Source organism: Sus scrofa, chromosome 5 (assembly GCF_000003025.6).
Source record: "Sus scrofa isolate TJ Tabasco breed Duroc chromosome 5, Sscrofa11.1, whole genome shotgun sequence".
Lineage (NCBI taxonomy): Eukaryota > Metazoa > Chordata > Mammalia > Artiodactyla > Suidae > Sus > Sus scrofa.
Genome location: NC_010447.5, coordinates 92,934,402 through 92,947,966, shown reverse-complemented (window position 1 = coordinate 92,947,966; position 13,565 = coordinate 92,934,402). Strand labels below are relative to the sequence as shown.

The 13,565-nt window shown below is 44.1% G+C and overlaps 2 protein-coding genes across 8 annotated transcripts in view; one reads left to right on the top strand and one right to left on the bottom strand.

Annotated features, from left to right (window-relative positions):
• Positions 1–12,279, bottom strand: part of ATP2B1 (ATPase plasma membrane Ca2+ transporting 1) — a 125,719-nt gene extending 113,440 nt beyond the window's left edge. For 2 of the 7 annotated variants that reach the window (XM_021091182.1, XM_021091177.1), the window contains exon 1: positions 11,264–11,524. The gene's annotated coding sequence lies outside the window, so the exon portion shown is untranslated. 7 annotated transcript variants of the gene reach the window in all.
• Positions 10,187–13,201, top strand: LOC106507543 (collagen alpha-1(I) chain). The gene is made up of 4 exons (XM_021091263.1): positions 10,187–10,379; positions 10,738–10,881; positions 10,987–11,190; positions 11,246–13,201. The coding sequence occupies exons 1-4, from the start codon at positions 10,187–10,189 to the stop codon at positions 12,649–12,651; spliced, it is 1,947 nt and encodes a 648-aa protein (XP_020946922.1). The 3' UTR covers positions 12,652–13,201.

The following is a 13,565-nucleotide window of genomic DNA, read 5'->3' as shown; positions in this document are numbered from 1 at the left end:
TGCATGCACACGCGTGTGTCTGTGTCTTTCAATACCACTCTTTTCCTCATACAATGCGTCCCAAAGTACTTTTAAATTTAGAGTATACAAAGAAGCTACAACTCAGTAATAAGATGACCTAATGAAAAAATGGACAGAAGATCTGAACAGACACTGTAAGTTATTAGAACCCAAACTGGCCATCATTGGGTAAATGGATAAACGAACTGGGGTACATCCATGCAATGAGGTCCTTATTAGCAATAACAGGAATTATTAATATATGCAGCATGGATGAATTTCAAATAGTTATGCTGAATGAAAGGTGGACTAAAAAAAGAACACACACCTCATGACTCCAAGTACATAAATCTTAGAAAGTTCAAATTAATCTATAATGACAGAAAGCAGATTAGTGGTTGCTCGAAGAAAGGAGAGGAGGAGCGAGGGAAGCCGATTACAACACGGCGCAAGGAAATGTTGGGGGGAGGGTTGTGTTCCTTTACATGACGTGACCGTGGTGGCAGTTTCACTGCAAATGCAGACATTAAAAGTCAAGTTCTCCACTGTGAATGTGTACAGTGTACTGGATGTCACCTGTGCCTTAATAAGGCTCTTTTTTTTTTCTTTAATCTTTTTAGGGGCTGCACCCACGGCATATGGCGGTTCCCAGGCTAGAGGTCAAATCGGAGCTAGAGTTGCTGGCCTACACCACAGTCTCAGCAACTCAGGATTTGAGCCGCATCTGCGACCTACACCACAGCCACAGCAACACTAGATCCGAGCCTCATCTGCGACTTACACCACAGCTCATGACAATGCTGGATCCCTAACCCACTAAGCAAAGCCAGGGATCGAACCTGTGTCCTCATGGATGCTACTCAGATTTGTTTCTGTTGAGCCATGATGGGAACTTTTTTTTTTTTTTTTAAATTATGAGAGAAAGGAAGAGGCACAAATAAAGCTTGTTTAGGGAAGACAGTGCATTGAAGTCCGCTGAAGTTCCTTGATTTCTCCTTCACATTCAGATTTCTCCCTCCTTTATCATGGACAACAGTTTACTGGCATCTGTGATTTCTCGCGTTGGCACAAATAAATCAAACAGGAGTTTCAGACTCACATGTGGGGCTTTCTGACTAGGGAGTCCACTGGAGGGGAGGGGACTGGGACATTCTCCTTGGACAGGTCCTCCCGCAAACAGAACCGGTGTGAGCATCTTAGCTCCTGTCCCTCAAGCTAGTCAGAGTCCTCGGAGAAGACACTTCAACCCTGGCCAGCATCCTGAAAGCAAGGGGAGGAGGGAAGGCGGCTGGGATCTTAGCAAATACTGTAAACTCACACTCACTCTCATTTTAGTATTTGACAGGGAGCAGGGTCAGAGGCCGGTGATACGCCACTTCTTTAACTAGAAGTCTTAGATTAAATACATTTATTGAAAAGCTAGATTATCTTCATGAATGAAATAGGGCATCACCAACAAAACATCAAATGACAAGCTAGTTAAAGGCAAAATGGGAAGACAAATCTAAAAAAGAAATTAAACAGCTGACAATTTGGGGTGATGTGGGAAGAGAAAAGGACCTACTATGTGCACACATATTATTTTGAAAGTCAAAACTTCCAAAAAAAGAAAATTAATAAAACTCTCTGATTTTATATTTTGTACTTTGGGGGGAGGTAATAAAAAAATCAAATGATCGACCCATGGTCACCTGGCTTTCTAGTGGCAGTGATAAAAGTCTAATTTAAATCTGGAGAGATCTTAAGACAACATCATAGAGTTAAAAACCAAAATCAGAAGTTTTGGGTCTAGCCACACCTAGGAATACTATGAAGATACACAGGCTCTAAGAAACGTGGATACTACTGGCAAAAGGAATGATGATGCAGCAAGAGGGTCCAGAGGCAAAAGAGAATCAGGTAAGTTCCAGTGACCAATTATACATATAAAAACAGTGGCGTGTAAGCTTGAAGGCAGGTGAATTTAAACTCCACCCTAAATCCATGTGGCACTCAGAGGAGGGCTGCCTGACTGGCTGACTGATGACTGTTTTTCTGCCAAGTGACATTCAGAGGGTCTGAGGCTGGAGGATCTCCTTTTCCTGGACTTTGCTGTCACCTCTTTCCCATTTCATTGACTGACCTTCCTTGTTCCCAGCCCTCTCTATGCGCCCTTTAACCCCGTAGTTCTGCACCCCAGTATTAGTTGTCAGGAGTGTCCAAAATACCTGAAGTTTGTGGTTCACTTTTGAAACACACAGAAAAAGTGCAGTTAAAGGATCACTTACTTGATTTGGTGGGCGCAAGTAGAGAGGAAATGGACAGAACTGCAGCAAAACAAGTGAAAATTCTGCATAACTCTAAGTATGAGCAGGGCAGCATGGAGTATACGCCAGTGTAACCCACATGCGTCCCAGAAGGAAAAGATCAAAATCCGTGAGGAAAAAGGTCCTCCTCCGATCCATTTTCACTTTTGCGGATTCTATTGATTTTGCCTGCACAGATTTCTTTTTATTTTTTTCACTACCAAAACCACTCTACACTCCTCTCTTGATAAACAATTACTTCTTTCTATAATACCTTACCAAGAATTAGGTCTATAACAAGTCAAAGAGCTGGGAGAACACTGAAGAGCAGTTCACCTGCACAATTTCAGCTGTGCTCATCACTGGAAAATGAATCATCTCTGGAAAGCAACTTTTTTCAAGTATTTTAAAATATAATAGCTCATACACCAAATCCATATAAATCATTAATTGCTTACACGTCTGGAATTATGACTCCACCTACTATGTGAGCATTCTATAGAAAGGACAGAATCAAGTATGGGCTTTCCTTCCTCGACCTAAGGAAGGCACTTAGAAGAATAAGCACGTTGCCTGCTTTACACTTTAACAGAGACCATACGCCAACACTTCTTCCTGATGCCTGCAGTGATCCTGCACCAGGTCTTGAGCCAACAGTTCACTCTCAATTCATGGAAAAGTCCTCTCTCGGAAAAATTAGAAACTGCAGCAAGCAGACATTTAAAAACTTGGCTCCAACCACATTCCTATCAATAGTAACTACAAGGACATCATACTTTTTTTTTTCCTTCTTCTTTTTGCCTTTCCTAGGGCCGCTCCTGAGGCATATGGAGGTTCCCAGGCTAGGGGTCTAATCGGAGCTGTAGCCACCAGTCTACACCAGAGCCACAGCAATGCAGGGTCCAAGCCATGTCTGCAACGCCGGATCCTTAACCCACTGAGCAAGGCCAGGGATCGAACCCGCAACCTCATGGTTCCTAGTCGGATTCGTTTCCGCTGCACCACAACAGGAACTCCAGGACATCATACTTTAAATTTTAGACCATAATATATACTTCACATTATGGCATTTTACATTGCACAGTATGCTAATGGATTGCAGATGTAACAAGCACATCTTAACATCAATATTGATGAAAAGATATTAAAACTAAAAGAAAAGTGAAACTGGTCATTTCAAGACATAACTTTTAGCTACTATAATGACTAATTACCAGCAGAATAAAATCTAAAATGGACAAATTACTATACCGCAACTAAGAAACGGAAAAGACTTTCTATGTAGAAGCCAAAGTCTACTGTCCTAGAAACATTCTACGAAACGTAGCTACCCTCTAGAAGTAAAACAGGTTGTCCTATGAATCCATCTGAGCAAAGTTATACTTTCAAAGGTAAAAAGGCTTTAGGAATTCTCCGAGAAATTCCTCCACCTTATCTGCTTTACTTGCACACAAGCTATGCAATGTCTAAGTCCTAAATTAATGTGCCAAAAAAAACCCCCAAAAAACCTGATTGAATGCTTGTGGGATAAAACTCTATATATCCTCAAGAACTCTTATTCTTAATGTTAGCTTTTTTTTTTTTTTTTTTTTTTTTTTGTCTTTTTAGGGCCACACCTGCACATATGGAGGTTTCCAGGCTAGGGGTTGCATCAGAACTAAAAATGCTGGCCACAGCTACGCCAGATCCAAGCCATGTCTGTGACCTGTCCCACAGCTCATGGCAACGCCAGATCCTTAAACCACTGAGCAAGGCCAGGGGTCGAACCTGCGTCCTCATAGATGCTAGTCAGATTCGTTTCTGCTAAGCCACGACAGGAACTCCAAGAACTCATGTTCTTATCTGCACTCCCATATTATTCCCAAGTGAAATTGCCAAGACAAAAAGGACACATAATAGATGGGAAGTGAATGACCCAAACCACAAATGTAGAAAAATTCAGACAAGAAAATTAATGAGTGATGTCTGGGATAAGGAGACTTATGAATGCTGAGTTTCGAAGAAGGGGAACATTTAGATAAACAACAGCAAGGATCCTATCAGGTGAGAGGAAAAACAATTTAGTCACGTGAAAAGGAAGGAGAAGAGTGTATGCAGGAGCCTGCCAGACATGACTGTCACACAGGGGGCAGTCAGCAGTACTACAGTACTGCAGCACTGCTCTCAACTCCAGGAAACAGCACCCCCTGGAGGTGTGCGAAGTGGTAGTCCTAGATAAGTAATATAGAAAAGTAACAGGTGGATGTTCTAATAAAGTGATTCTGTGAAATAAGGCTGCAAAACACTCAACACATTTAGATGGATTCAGTCCATATTAGCATGTCGAGGTACGGGAGAAGCCCTAAATGGGAAACTGCGTAAACCAGCCTATCTTGGATTTAAATTTTGCCCCCCCCATAAAACCCCTGCTGAACACAACTATGCAAATCAACTATATTCCAATAAAATTTAAAAAATAATAAAGCACAGCAACCTCATGTAAACACACAAACACATAAAACCCTCTTCATGTTTCTCAGAGTCAGTATTCTAAAACATACTTTAGAAAATACTGAGCTACTTTATAAAGGGCTTGCAGAGTCAAGTTGAATCTTGATAAAGAGAAAAATGAGGAACCACTGAAAGTTTTCGTCAAGAAATAACAGCAGGAAAACTATTAAAAAACAAAAAAATTCTGGCACAAATAACAAAGGTAGATTAAAGCAGCAGATCTGAGAATTTTGAGAGTAAAAGACTGCTTAAAAAAATCCTGCAGGGAGCAAAGTGACTCACTGAGTTAACACAATGAACAATAAATCAACATGGTTAATAATCAAGTTAATTTAAAAAGCATCCTTTAAAGAGTAAAATCCCTTTTAAGATCTACTTTTCTGAAAACACAACTTTTCGTCCAAAATTTATCAGGTCTTTACAGTAGTCCTACCAGTTTACAGGGAGAGAGCATAATCTCGGATTTCACAACGTAAGCAAGCATGGTCCATTCAAGACTATCCTAATTCTTTCCTCCAGAGAACAATTAATGTTCACACAAAGCAGACACCCCAGATTTGGAGATACTGTGTTGTGGGGTTTTTATGTTCAGAAATAGCAAATAATATTCTTATCAAAGAGGTAACTAAAAACACTGCATATTGTTTACAGAGTAATTAACATGGTTCTAGTAAAATTTAACCAAAAATAGCTTTAAAAGAATATAGTGAAAAGGTTTACCCATAGTTGATCTGGATCTCTCCGCCAGAAATCTTTATCAGTTTAGATTTCCCTCATCATTACTAAATTATAGTCCATCGTTCCTAAATATATTCTAAAGTGTAGCCAACAAGTCTTAAGTTTTTGGAACAAATGAATAAGAAAATGTTCAGCACAGCCTCGTGATGGATGTGCTTGGAGATTAATTTCATTACAAAATGCATTTTAAATACAGATGCAGGATATTTACTACAGTGCCATAAATGAAGCAAAACAACTGCATTTTATATCTGGTCTTAAATAGAAAGTAATCCTTATGGGGTAAACAGTATTAGATTAAATGATTAAAAAAGTCATATCCAGTTACATCAAACAGACCTTAAAGTAGATTGCTGAACTATATAAACTTATAATATTTAATTAAAATAGCAGTAACTTCTGTTTTCATGCACAGAATGGTAAATTACCAATTACTAATATTCCTGAAAGTTCATTAAAAACTAACTAGCTGTTTCGGGAGGAATAGCTACTTGTTAACTGAAATTAACAAGGACCACCACTTATCCACCAATTTGTCCCAGTTGAAAGGAACATCCAAAGTCTTTCCTTCTGACAAGAAATAAGAACTAGACTAAAGCGTATGAAACTATACAGAACTCTACTGGACAGTATGCATTTCTTTTACATAAATAAGCACCTATGTTCAAGTCATTTGGAAATGGCAGACAATGGGGCATGAAAACAAAAACAAATGAACATTCTCCAACCAGGACTTTACAGTGCTTAATAAGTAACTTAATAACCCTAGATGGATCTTCTGAAAGAAGACAGCGCACACAGATAACAGAAAAATTTTCAATTTACCAGTTTTACAACCGTCACAAAAACCACCAAGTCCACAAATCAAACTTGGATACAAGAGTCAAAACTACTTGAAAGCACTATGTTCAAAGTCAAATAAATCAGTAACGTCCTTCTAATTTATAAAGGCAACTCTACTCTGTAAGGTAATTTTAACCTAGATATAACTTCAACATCAGTGTTTCTCAATATGCTGACTCTGGGCCCCACCCAAATCTGCTGAATCAGATTTGCAAGGGCAATGCCAGGGAATCTGCACTTTCAGTAACTCCCCCAGGTGATCCTCCTGCACACATTCTGGACAATCACCAACTTCTTTGTGAAATTTATAACAAGGGTTTTGGATTTCAAGAACTGAAATCTCCTCGTTTTGGATCTTTTAAGACTAAATTTCATCACATACCGAATTAATATTTCAAAAAGATTTAGGAAACAAATACGCTGTGGCAGAAAAAAAGGGAATATGGAAAAAAAAATTACAGAAGTTAAAAGAAATATTTAGCATACGCACCTTATTTTTAACTCAAGATTTAAGACACCTCTCACCATTTCAAAAGACCAACAGGTCTTTGAAAACAAAATTCCTAACTTTTAAAAATAATCCAATCCACAATATTAGAAATATAATATTTCAAATATGTTCAAATTCATTTACTCAGCTGTTAATCAAATCAGGGAATGAACTGCTTTCATTATACCAAATATAAGCAACAATTAAATGTATAAAGTTAAAACCAAACAAATATGTTTATATTTCACTATAAAATTTACTCGTCATAAAATGATTTTCAAAAACTTGTGCAACTTTCACAAACTTATATAAACATATATAATGGAAAGAGCAATGAAGCAAAAACCAGAAGCCACCTAGAGTCCATTTCTGGCTAATCTGGCTGTTAGCTATATTTCCTTAGGGCCCAGACAAATCATTTTATCTACCTTAAAAAAAAAAAAGAAAGAAAAAGAAAGAAAGGTACAATCTACCTTACTCATTTATTTCACAGGTTTTCTGTAAGAACTGAATGAGATATAATACATTTTGAAATATTATAAAGCATTTTATATATCAAAATCATTATCATTAAGAATAATATTTGAGAGATACTGTCTTTAGATGCCTGCCTTAAAACAGAGTATTACAGAAATGATGAATATAAAAATTGACCTTTCGGATTCAATTAGATGTTGGACATGACTGTATAAATCCTATAAATTATAAACATAAAAAATAATATCATTCAGTTGTCTTATGTCCCCATTTATAACAGACCTATTGCTTACATAAAAACTGAAATGAAATTAGATGTGCCATGAATTGATAACTGTCAAAAGTGGTCAGTAAATACATTATTCTTTCTATTTCCACATGGTGGACAATTTCCACAATAAAAATTTTTAACAACGTATATGTGTGTGTGTAAATTATCGGTAAAAGCTAAAAAATAAATCTTTTTAAGCTCTTTTTGAAAATTATTCCCGTAACTATGGCATCCTTTTCCTTCAATGTTACCTCAGATTCTACATATTTCAAAATAAGCTACTTTCACCATAACCTTCCATATATCACGACACCTGTTAGAAAATAACTATTCCCCTCCACTGGGCAAGTAAATACTCTTACCCAAGCTGCAAAAACTTAATTTTTAAACTTCTGCTTCCTGATCCTTATTTCATGACTTTTGTTCTCATTCATGACAAAATTCCAGAATTAAAAAGTGAAAATAATGTTTCAACTGCATTATGTGTAAAAACATAAGGAAAAAAGGGCGCAAACACACTTTTTTGTTAGTACTGCAAAAGACCACCAACGGTTGTAATTGGCCATTCCTCTTAAAACTTGCTGACCTATATACAACTCAATTCACGTGGTAAGAGAATGCTGAATCCAAAAGGAAATTGGCAAATATAGTCCCCAAATCAAGGATTCTATCCAGGTACGCGTAACAACATATAATCACTCTGCATACATCAACCTAATTACTCAAGATGTCCTTTAACCTGGGGCCATATTCCACAGACTGAAAAGCAAAAACTACCTTTAAACTCAAGCAGATTTTTTAACTTAAAACTATCTATAGCTCAACAGCTTATGCTTTACAGTAGTCTATGAAGAAACTGCAAATGTTGAATTAAAAATTAAATGCAGATAGAAATGATACCACCTCTGCTGTGTAATTTCAACTGTAATTGGTAATATCCATACATTAATGCATTCATTACTTGAAAGGTAAATCTTTTTCCTTTATGTCACATCTGCAGTCATAATCATTAAAAATTATCCTGTGTCTAAAGAGACAATCCTTAAATTTTTGATTTGTGAGCGAGGGGAACACAAGGGAGCAAGTGGGCAGGGAAGGAAGAAATCTCACCCATTCAGCTGTCACTACAGCATCTGTTTTCTAAGCATTAAAAACTCTGTTTATTTTTATATGAGATATTTTGAGAAAAGCCATACACAGAAACCACTTTTTCCAATACGGTCTTCAATAACTGGGTATAAGTACTCCTGCTGAAAGTCTTCGTTTGTATTATTTAAAAACAAGTAATTGTAAAACTCTAGTCAAACCATAAATGGCAAGATGTTGGGAGATGAAAAACAAAAAAGGAATTACTATACCTTATTCAAACAAAGTTCATAATTTTGCATGTTTACTTTAGAATCTGTTAATAGCACAGAAGCTAAAAAAAATTTATAAAACTACTATCATGCTGGTGGATATCCTTATTTGGAGGCAATGGCTAGTTTTAAACATCTATTTATGATAAAGCTATTACTTTCCTTATTTTCCTAGGTAGATACCTTAGATCACTGCCCCTATTATTTTATCATAAGCACAAATCAAATCTAGTTTCTCATCTCATCTCAGAAGTCTACATTAAATTTCAAGCTTCAAATTAAAAAAACAATTTCCCACACAATTGCAGAACCCCCCCCCCATAAAAGAGTGAGGAATTACAGAATACAGAAAAAAGAAGACAATTCACCTTACACATCTAAATGGGGATGCCAGGAACGACACCAACTGGAACAAAAATCAAGAAGGCATCCTTTGAATGTTCATCATTTTAATAAAAGAAAATGCCGAAATTTTAAATTAAAGGTGGCGCTCTGTCCTCAACTCACCCGATTGTGACTCACTTTTGCAGACTATATGGTAGGAAATAACAGTTACTTTTCAAAGATCATTGCAGTTACACCGAAGCCAAAATCAGGACAGAGATCCACCCTTAATTACAGCAATTTAACTGTCTCATGCAAAGCAAGGTAGAAACTAAGACGCCCCCCTGAAATGGCTAAATAAGCCCATTTCATACACTAGTTCTCAAAGGATCCCTTTAAGGACAGTGTGTCTATTTGCTTCAAATCTGAACTCACCAGGACAAAAAAGAAAAAGGGGGGGGGGACCAAATGAACTGCTCAAGTACAAAAAGCAGATTCTCCTCCAATCCCTCTAATTCCCCCAATCCGCCTCCGCCACACACAAGGACAGGGAGTCTGGGGAAAGCTGGCAGCAGGGCAAGCGGTTGAAGGCCCTTCATTCACTCACATGGGCCACTATCCAAAGGGTTACACACCCTCTGCCCAAGGAGAGCCTCATACAAAGCAGATCCTTACAAGTACTTCTTATTATAAAATACACCCACGCTGAACGAGAGATTTTAAAATAAGGCTGTCCTCAGGTGGGGGAGGTTAAACACAACAAAGGCTTCCATGTTGAAAGGCAGAGTCCCGATATATGCATATACCTACACGCGTATGAAGAAAAATCCATATAACTAATTTATCATGAACAGCAATCGATACCAACAGGAGCCATTAGATTATTAATAAACCGAGAAAAGTAGCATGCATGGCAGCCAAAGGTGCCTGGCTGCTGAGCTCTAAACCCAGGAAAGGTAAAATTATGCCTGCCGAGGCGAGGATCGAGCCCTCCGCAGATTTAAAGACCCCCTCTGAACCTCTTGCCCTCCCCTCCGCGCCAGGCACCGCTGCACCGCACAGGGTTCGAGCCCTCCCTGCGCTGCGAGTCCTGCAGAAAACTGGTGAATGAAATGCGCACAGAAACCAGCCTGGCCAGTGACCGCTGCACAGAACCAGGGGTCGCTAACTAGCTCAGCCACAGGATTCTCCTGCAGGATGGAATAAAGGGAGCACCCCCCAGCACCACCACCTCTGCAACTGGAATGCGGTTCTTTCTTACAGACCCTTCCAAAAAGGGGGTGGAGAACGCAGGATTTTTTTCTTCTTCCTTTCTTTCTTTTAAAACTAAGTCTAAAAACGCGAATCGGAAGCAACCGTAAATATCCTGGGGAGCCAGACGAGAGACACCGGGAGAAAGGCGAGGCGGTTCTCCAACCCCCGGGGAATCACCGTCCTGTGCGACACGCATCAATCAACTAGCCCCCGCCGGGGGCCAACGCCGGCCCCGCTCTCCGCCCGCGGAGCGCCAGCGGGGCCGAAGTCGGGGATTTAGAGGGGTGACCCTCCCCGGGCGCGGGGAAAGACTGCCGGGCACCGCTGCCCTCAAGGTCACCAGGCGCCGAGGCAGGGGCGGCCGGCCGCAGGATGGGCTATGGCGCGGCCGAGGCGGCTAGGAGAAGTCGAAGAGCTGAGGGTGTAGACGCGGAGTACCACCCAGCCGGTCCCTAGGGCCCTGGGCGGGGACTCCCGGCCGGACCCCGCGCCACGGCTCACGCCGAGAAACCCGCTCACCTTTACGATCTCTCTGGGCGGGCGCGGTGCTCCCACCTGCGAAGGGGCCCCCCGCACGCCCCGCCAACTTCGCTCCAGAATCCGCGCAGTCCGCGGAACACCCACTTGTCAGGACCCCCGCCGCGACGCCCCGACCTCCGCGTTCCGCCCGGCCTCCCCCGCAGGTGACCTGCCCCGCCGCCCCCGCCGCGAGCAGGCGGCGGCCGCCACTCACCTCGCCCGGCAGCAGGAACCATTTTCCGAGGGGGAAAGGAAGGGGAGGCTGCGAGAGGGTCGGGGGAAGGGGACGGTGAGGACGGCGGCCAACGCAGAGAACCGGGACTCGGCCGGTGCGCAGGCGGCTCGCAGGACTCCGGGCGCCACGCGGAGGTTCGGCTGCACCTCGAGGATGAAGCGGCCGTGGAGCCACAAGCTCGGCGTCCACCAGCCGGGGCTCCCTACTCACGCTGCACTGCGAGGAGGCGGCGGCGGCGGCGGAGGAGGCGGCGCCCGGCCCGGCCCCCGCCCAGAGCCCGGCAGCAGCCGAGTGGCCGCCCGCGTCCCCGCAGGACCCGCCTCCTGGGCTCCGCAGAGCCGCACACAGGGCGCGCCGCGCTCAGCACGGGCAGTTCTGCCGGCCTCACGCCGCCGTCCGCAACGGCGGCCGCGGGCAGGGTGCAGCCCCCTCTGGGAGCCCGGCAGTCCGCCCTGCACGAGGCGGGGCCCGCGGCCCCCGGGGAGTGGACGGCCGAGCACGAGGGGGCTGCGAGAAGCTTCAGGCAGGGGCCCCGTCTGCACCGGGTGGCGCGAAAGATTGCCGGGGGCGCAGGGGAAGGAGAACTCTCACCCGTTCCGGTCCGGCGCTCCCTTCTCTCCACACCCTCTCGCCTCCAGCTCCACGCTGGCGGCACAGCTGCTGCCACTGCCGCCGCCGCCGCCGCCGCCAAAGCTAGCGCCGCCGCCGCCGCCGCCGCCGCAGCCCTGGCTAGGCGCGGTCACGTGACGCGGCCCGCGGGGAGCCTGGGGGCGGGCAGACGCGCGCGCGGGAGGAAGCGCGGCTCGAACGGGGACTGGGAACCCGGCGACGCGGAGAGGGCGTTTAAGGGGAGGACCCGGCGAGCTCGCTCCCGGCAGGCGAGCGCGTACGCGGCAACTAGAGCTTGCCGCGCGGTGGCGAAAGGGTGTGAGGGGCGGGGGACTCGCGCCTCCGCGCGCCCCTCCCGCTCTTCCTTCGCCCGGCGCCTCGGCCGGCCGCTTCCCCCGCCCCCTCCTGTTCGCCTCTTTCCTCCAGCCGCTGCCGGCGATTGGCTGAGAGGCTCTGACGTCCGTGTTTCCATGACGTATCGGGGCAGGGGGGCGGAGGGGGAGGAGGGGGTGGATCGGGCGCGCCGGGCAGTGACTTCGTCAGGCACAGCTGCAGTTTCAGCGCGGGTCGCGGCGTCGCCCGCGGCTCCCGACGCCGAGAGCGATGACTGCCGCAGGCGGACTCCGGCGCCTTCACCTGGAGCCGAGCCCGAGCCACCCCCAGCCAGCGCCCCTTCGAGCCCAGGAGCCAGGCGGGCTGGGGCCAGCTCTCCGGGCGTGCATAGGTTAAGGCTTACGCCCGCGTCCGCTGACCCTTGAGCACCTCCTCGCCGCGTCTCCGCTCCACTCAGTGCCGGACTCGGTGCCTGTCCCGGGCCGTGACGCAGGCGCCAGACGACAAAAGTGCCTCCCAGCTCTTTCCCTCCTTGGGCAGGGCCGCGCAGACCCCGCTCCGGGAGCCCCTCTCTCGCTTCCTGCGGGTCGGGCCCGTAAGACTCCGGGGGTCCCAGCTGCAGCGCCCAAAGGGTTAACGCGTTCGGCGGATGCAAACTGGCCTGTCAGGATCTGCGCTCCGAGCACCCGTGTTTTCGTTTAGGGTTTGCCCTTTCTACGTATGCCAAGCCATTGGCTCATTTGTAGCATCTTGACCCAACACCCTTCTTTCGTGGGAGGGAAAGGAAAATGAAAAAAAAAAAAAAAACCACGGGTATTAAATAATAATAAAAGGTAACCTGACTGGCCCCAACCTTCAAGAGATTTTGCAAGTTAATAAAAAAGAAACCACTGTGATGACATCTTTAAAAATAAAACGGTTTTTCCTTCCTACTTAACACATGCACACGTGTATTGGTGTCTTACCTAAGACACTGCTCCATCTTCATCTAACCGCCTGTTTCAAGTAACCCTCGCAGCTCCTTTGGAGACCGTGTCAGTGTGATTTTTCAGTACCACTTAATGAAAACAAAAAGAGGTTTGCAGAGTCTTCCTCCTTTCTCTTAACTCCAGGACTGGAAAAATTAATGTTTGTAACATCTTCCTGAAAGCAGACAGGCGATGTGAAGGACTTTATTATGAACGTTCACTCTGGTAGGGTTTATAGTAAAATATTTTTGAAGGATTAGAAACTAAATATGTAAAAAGTTTAAAAAGCAAAAAAAAAAAAATCCTAAATTAACCCTGTTGAATAAAAAGGTTGTTTTTTTTTTAATCAATTTACGTATCTTACCAGGTCA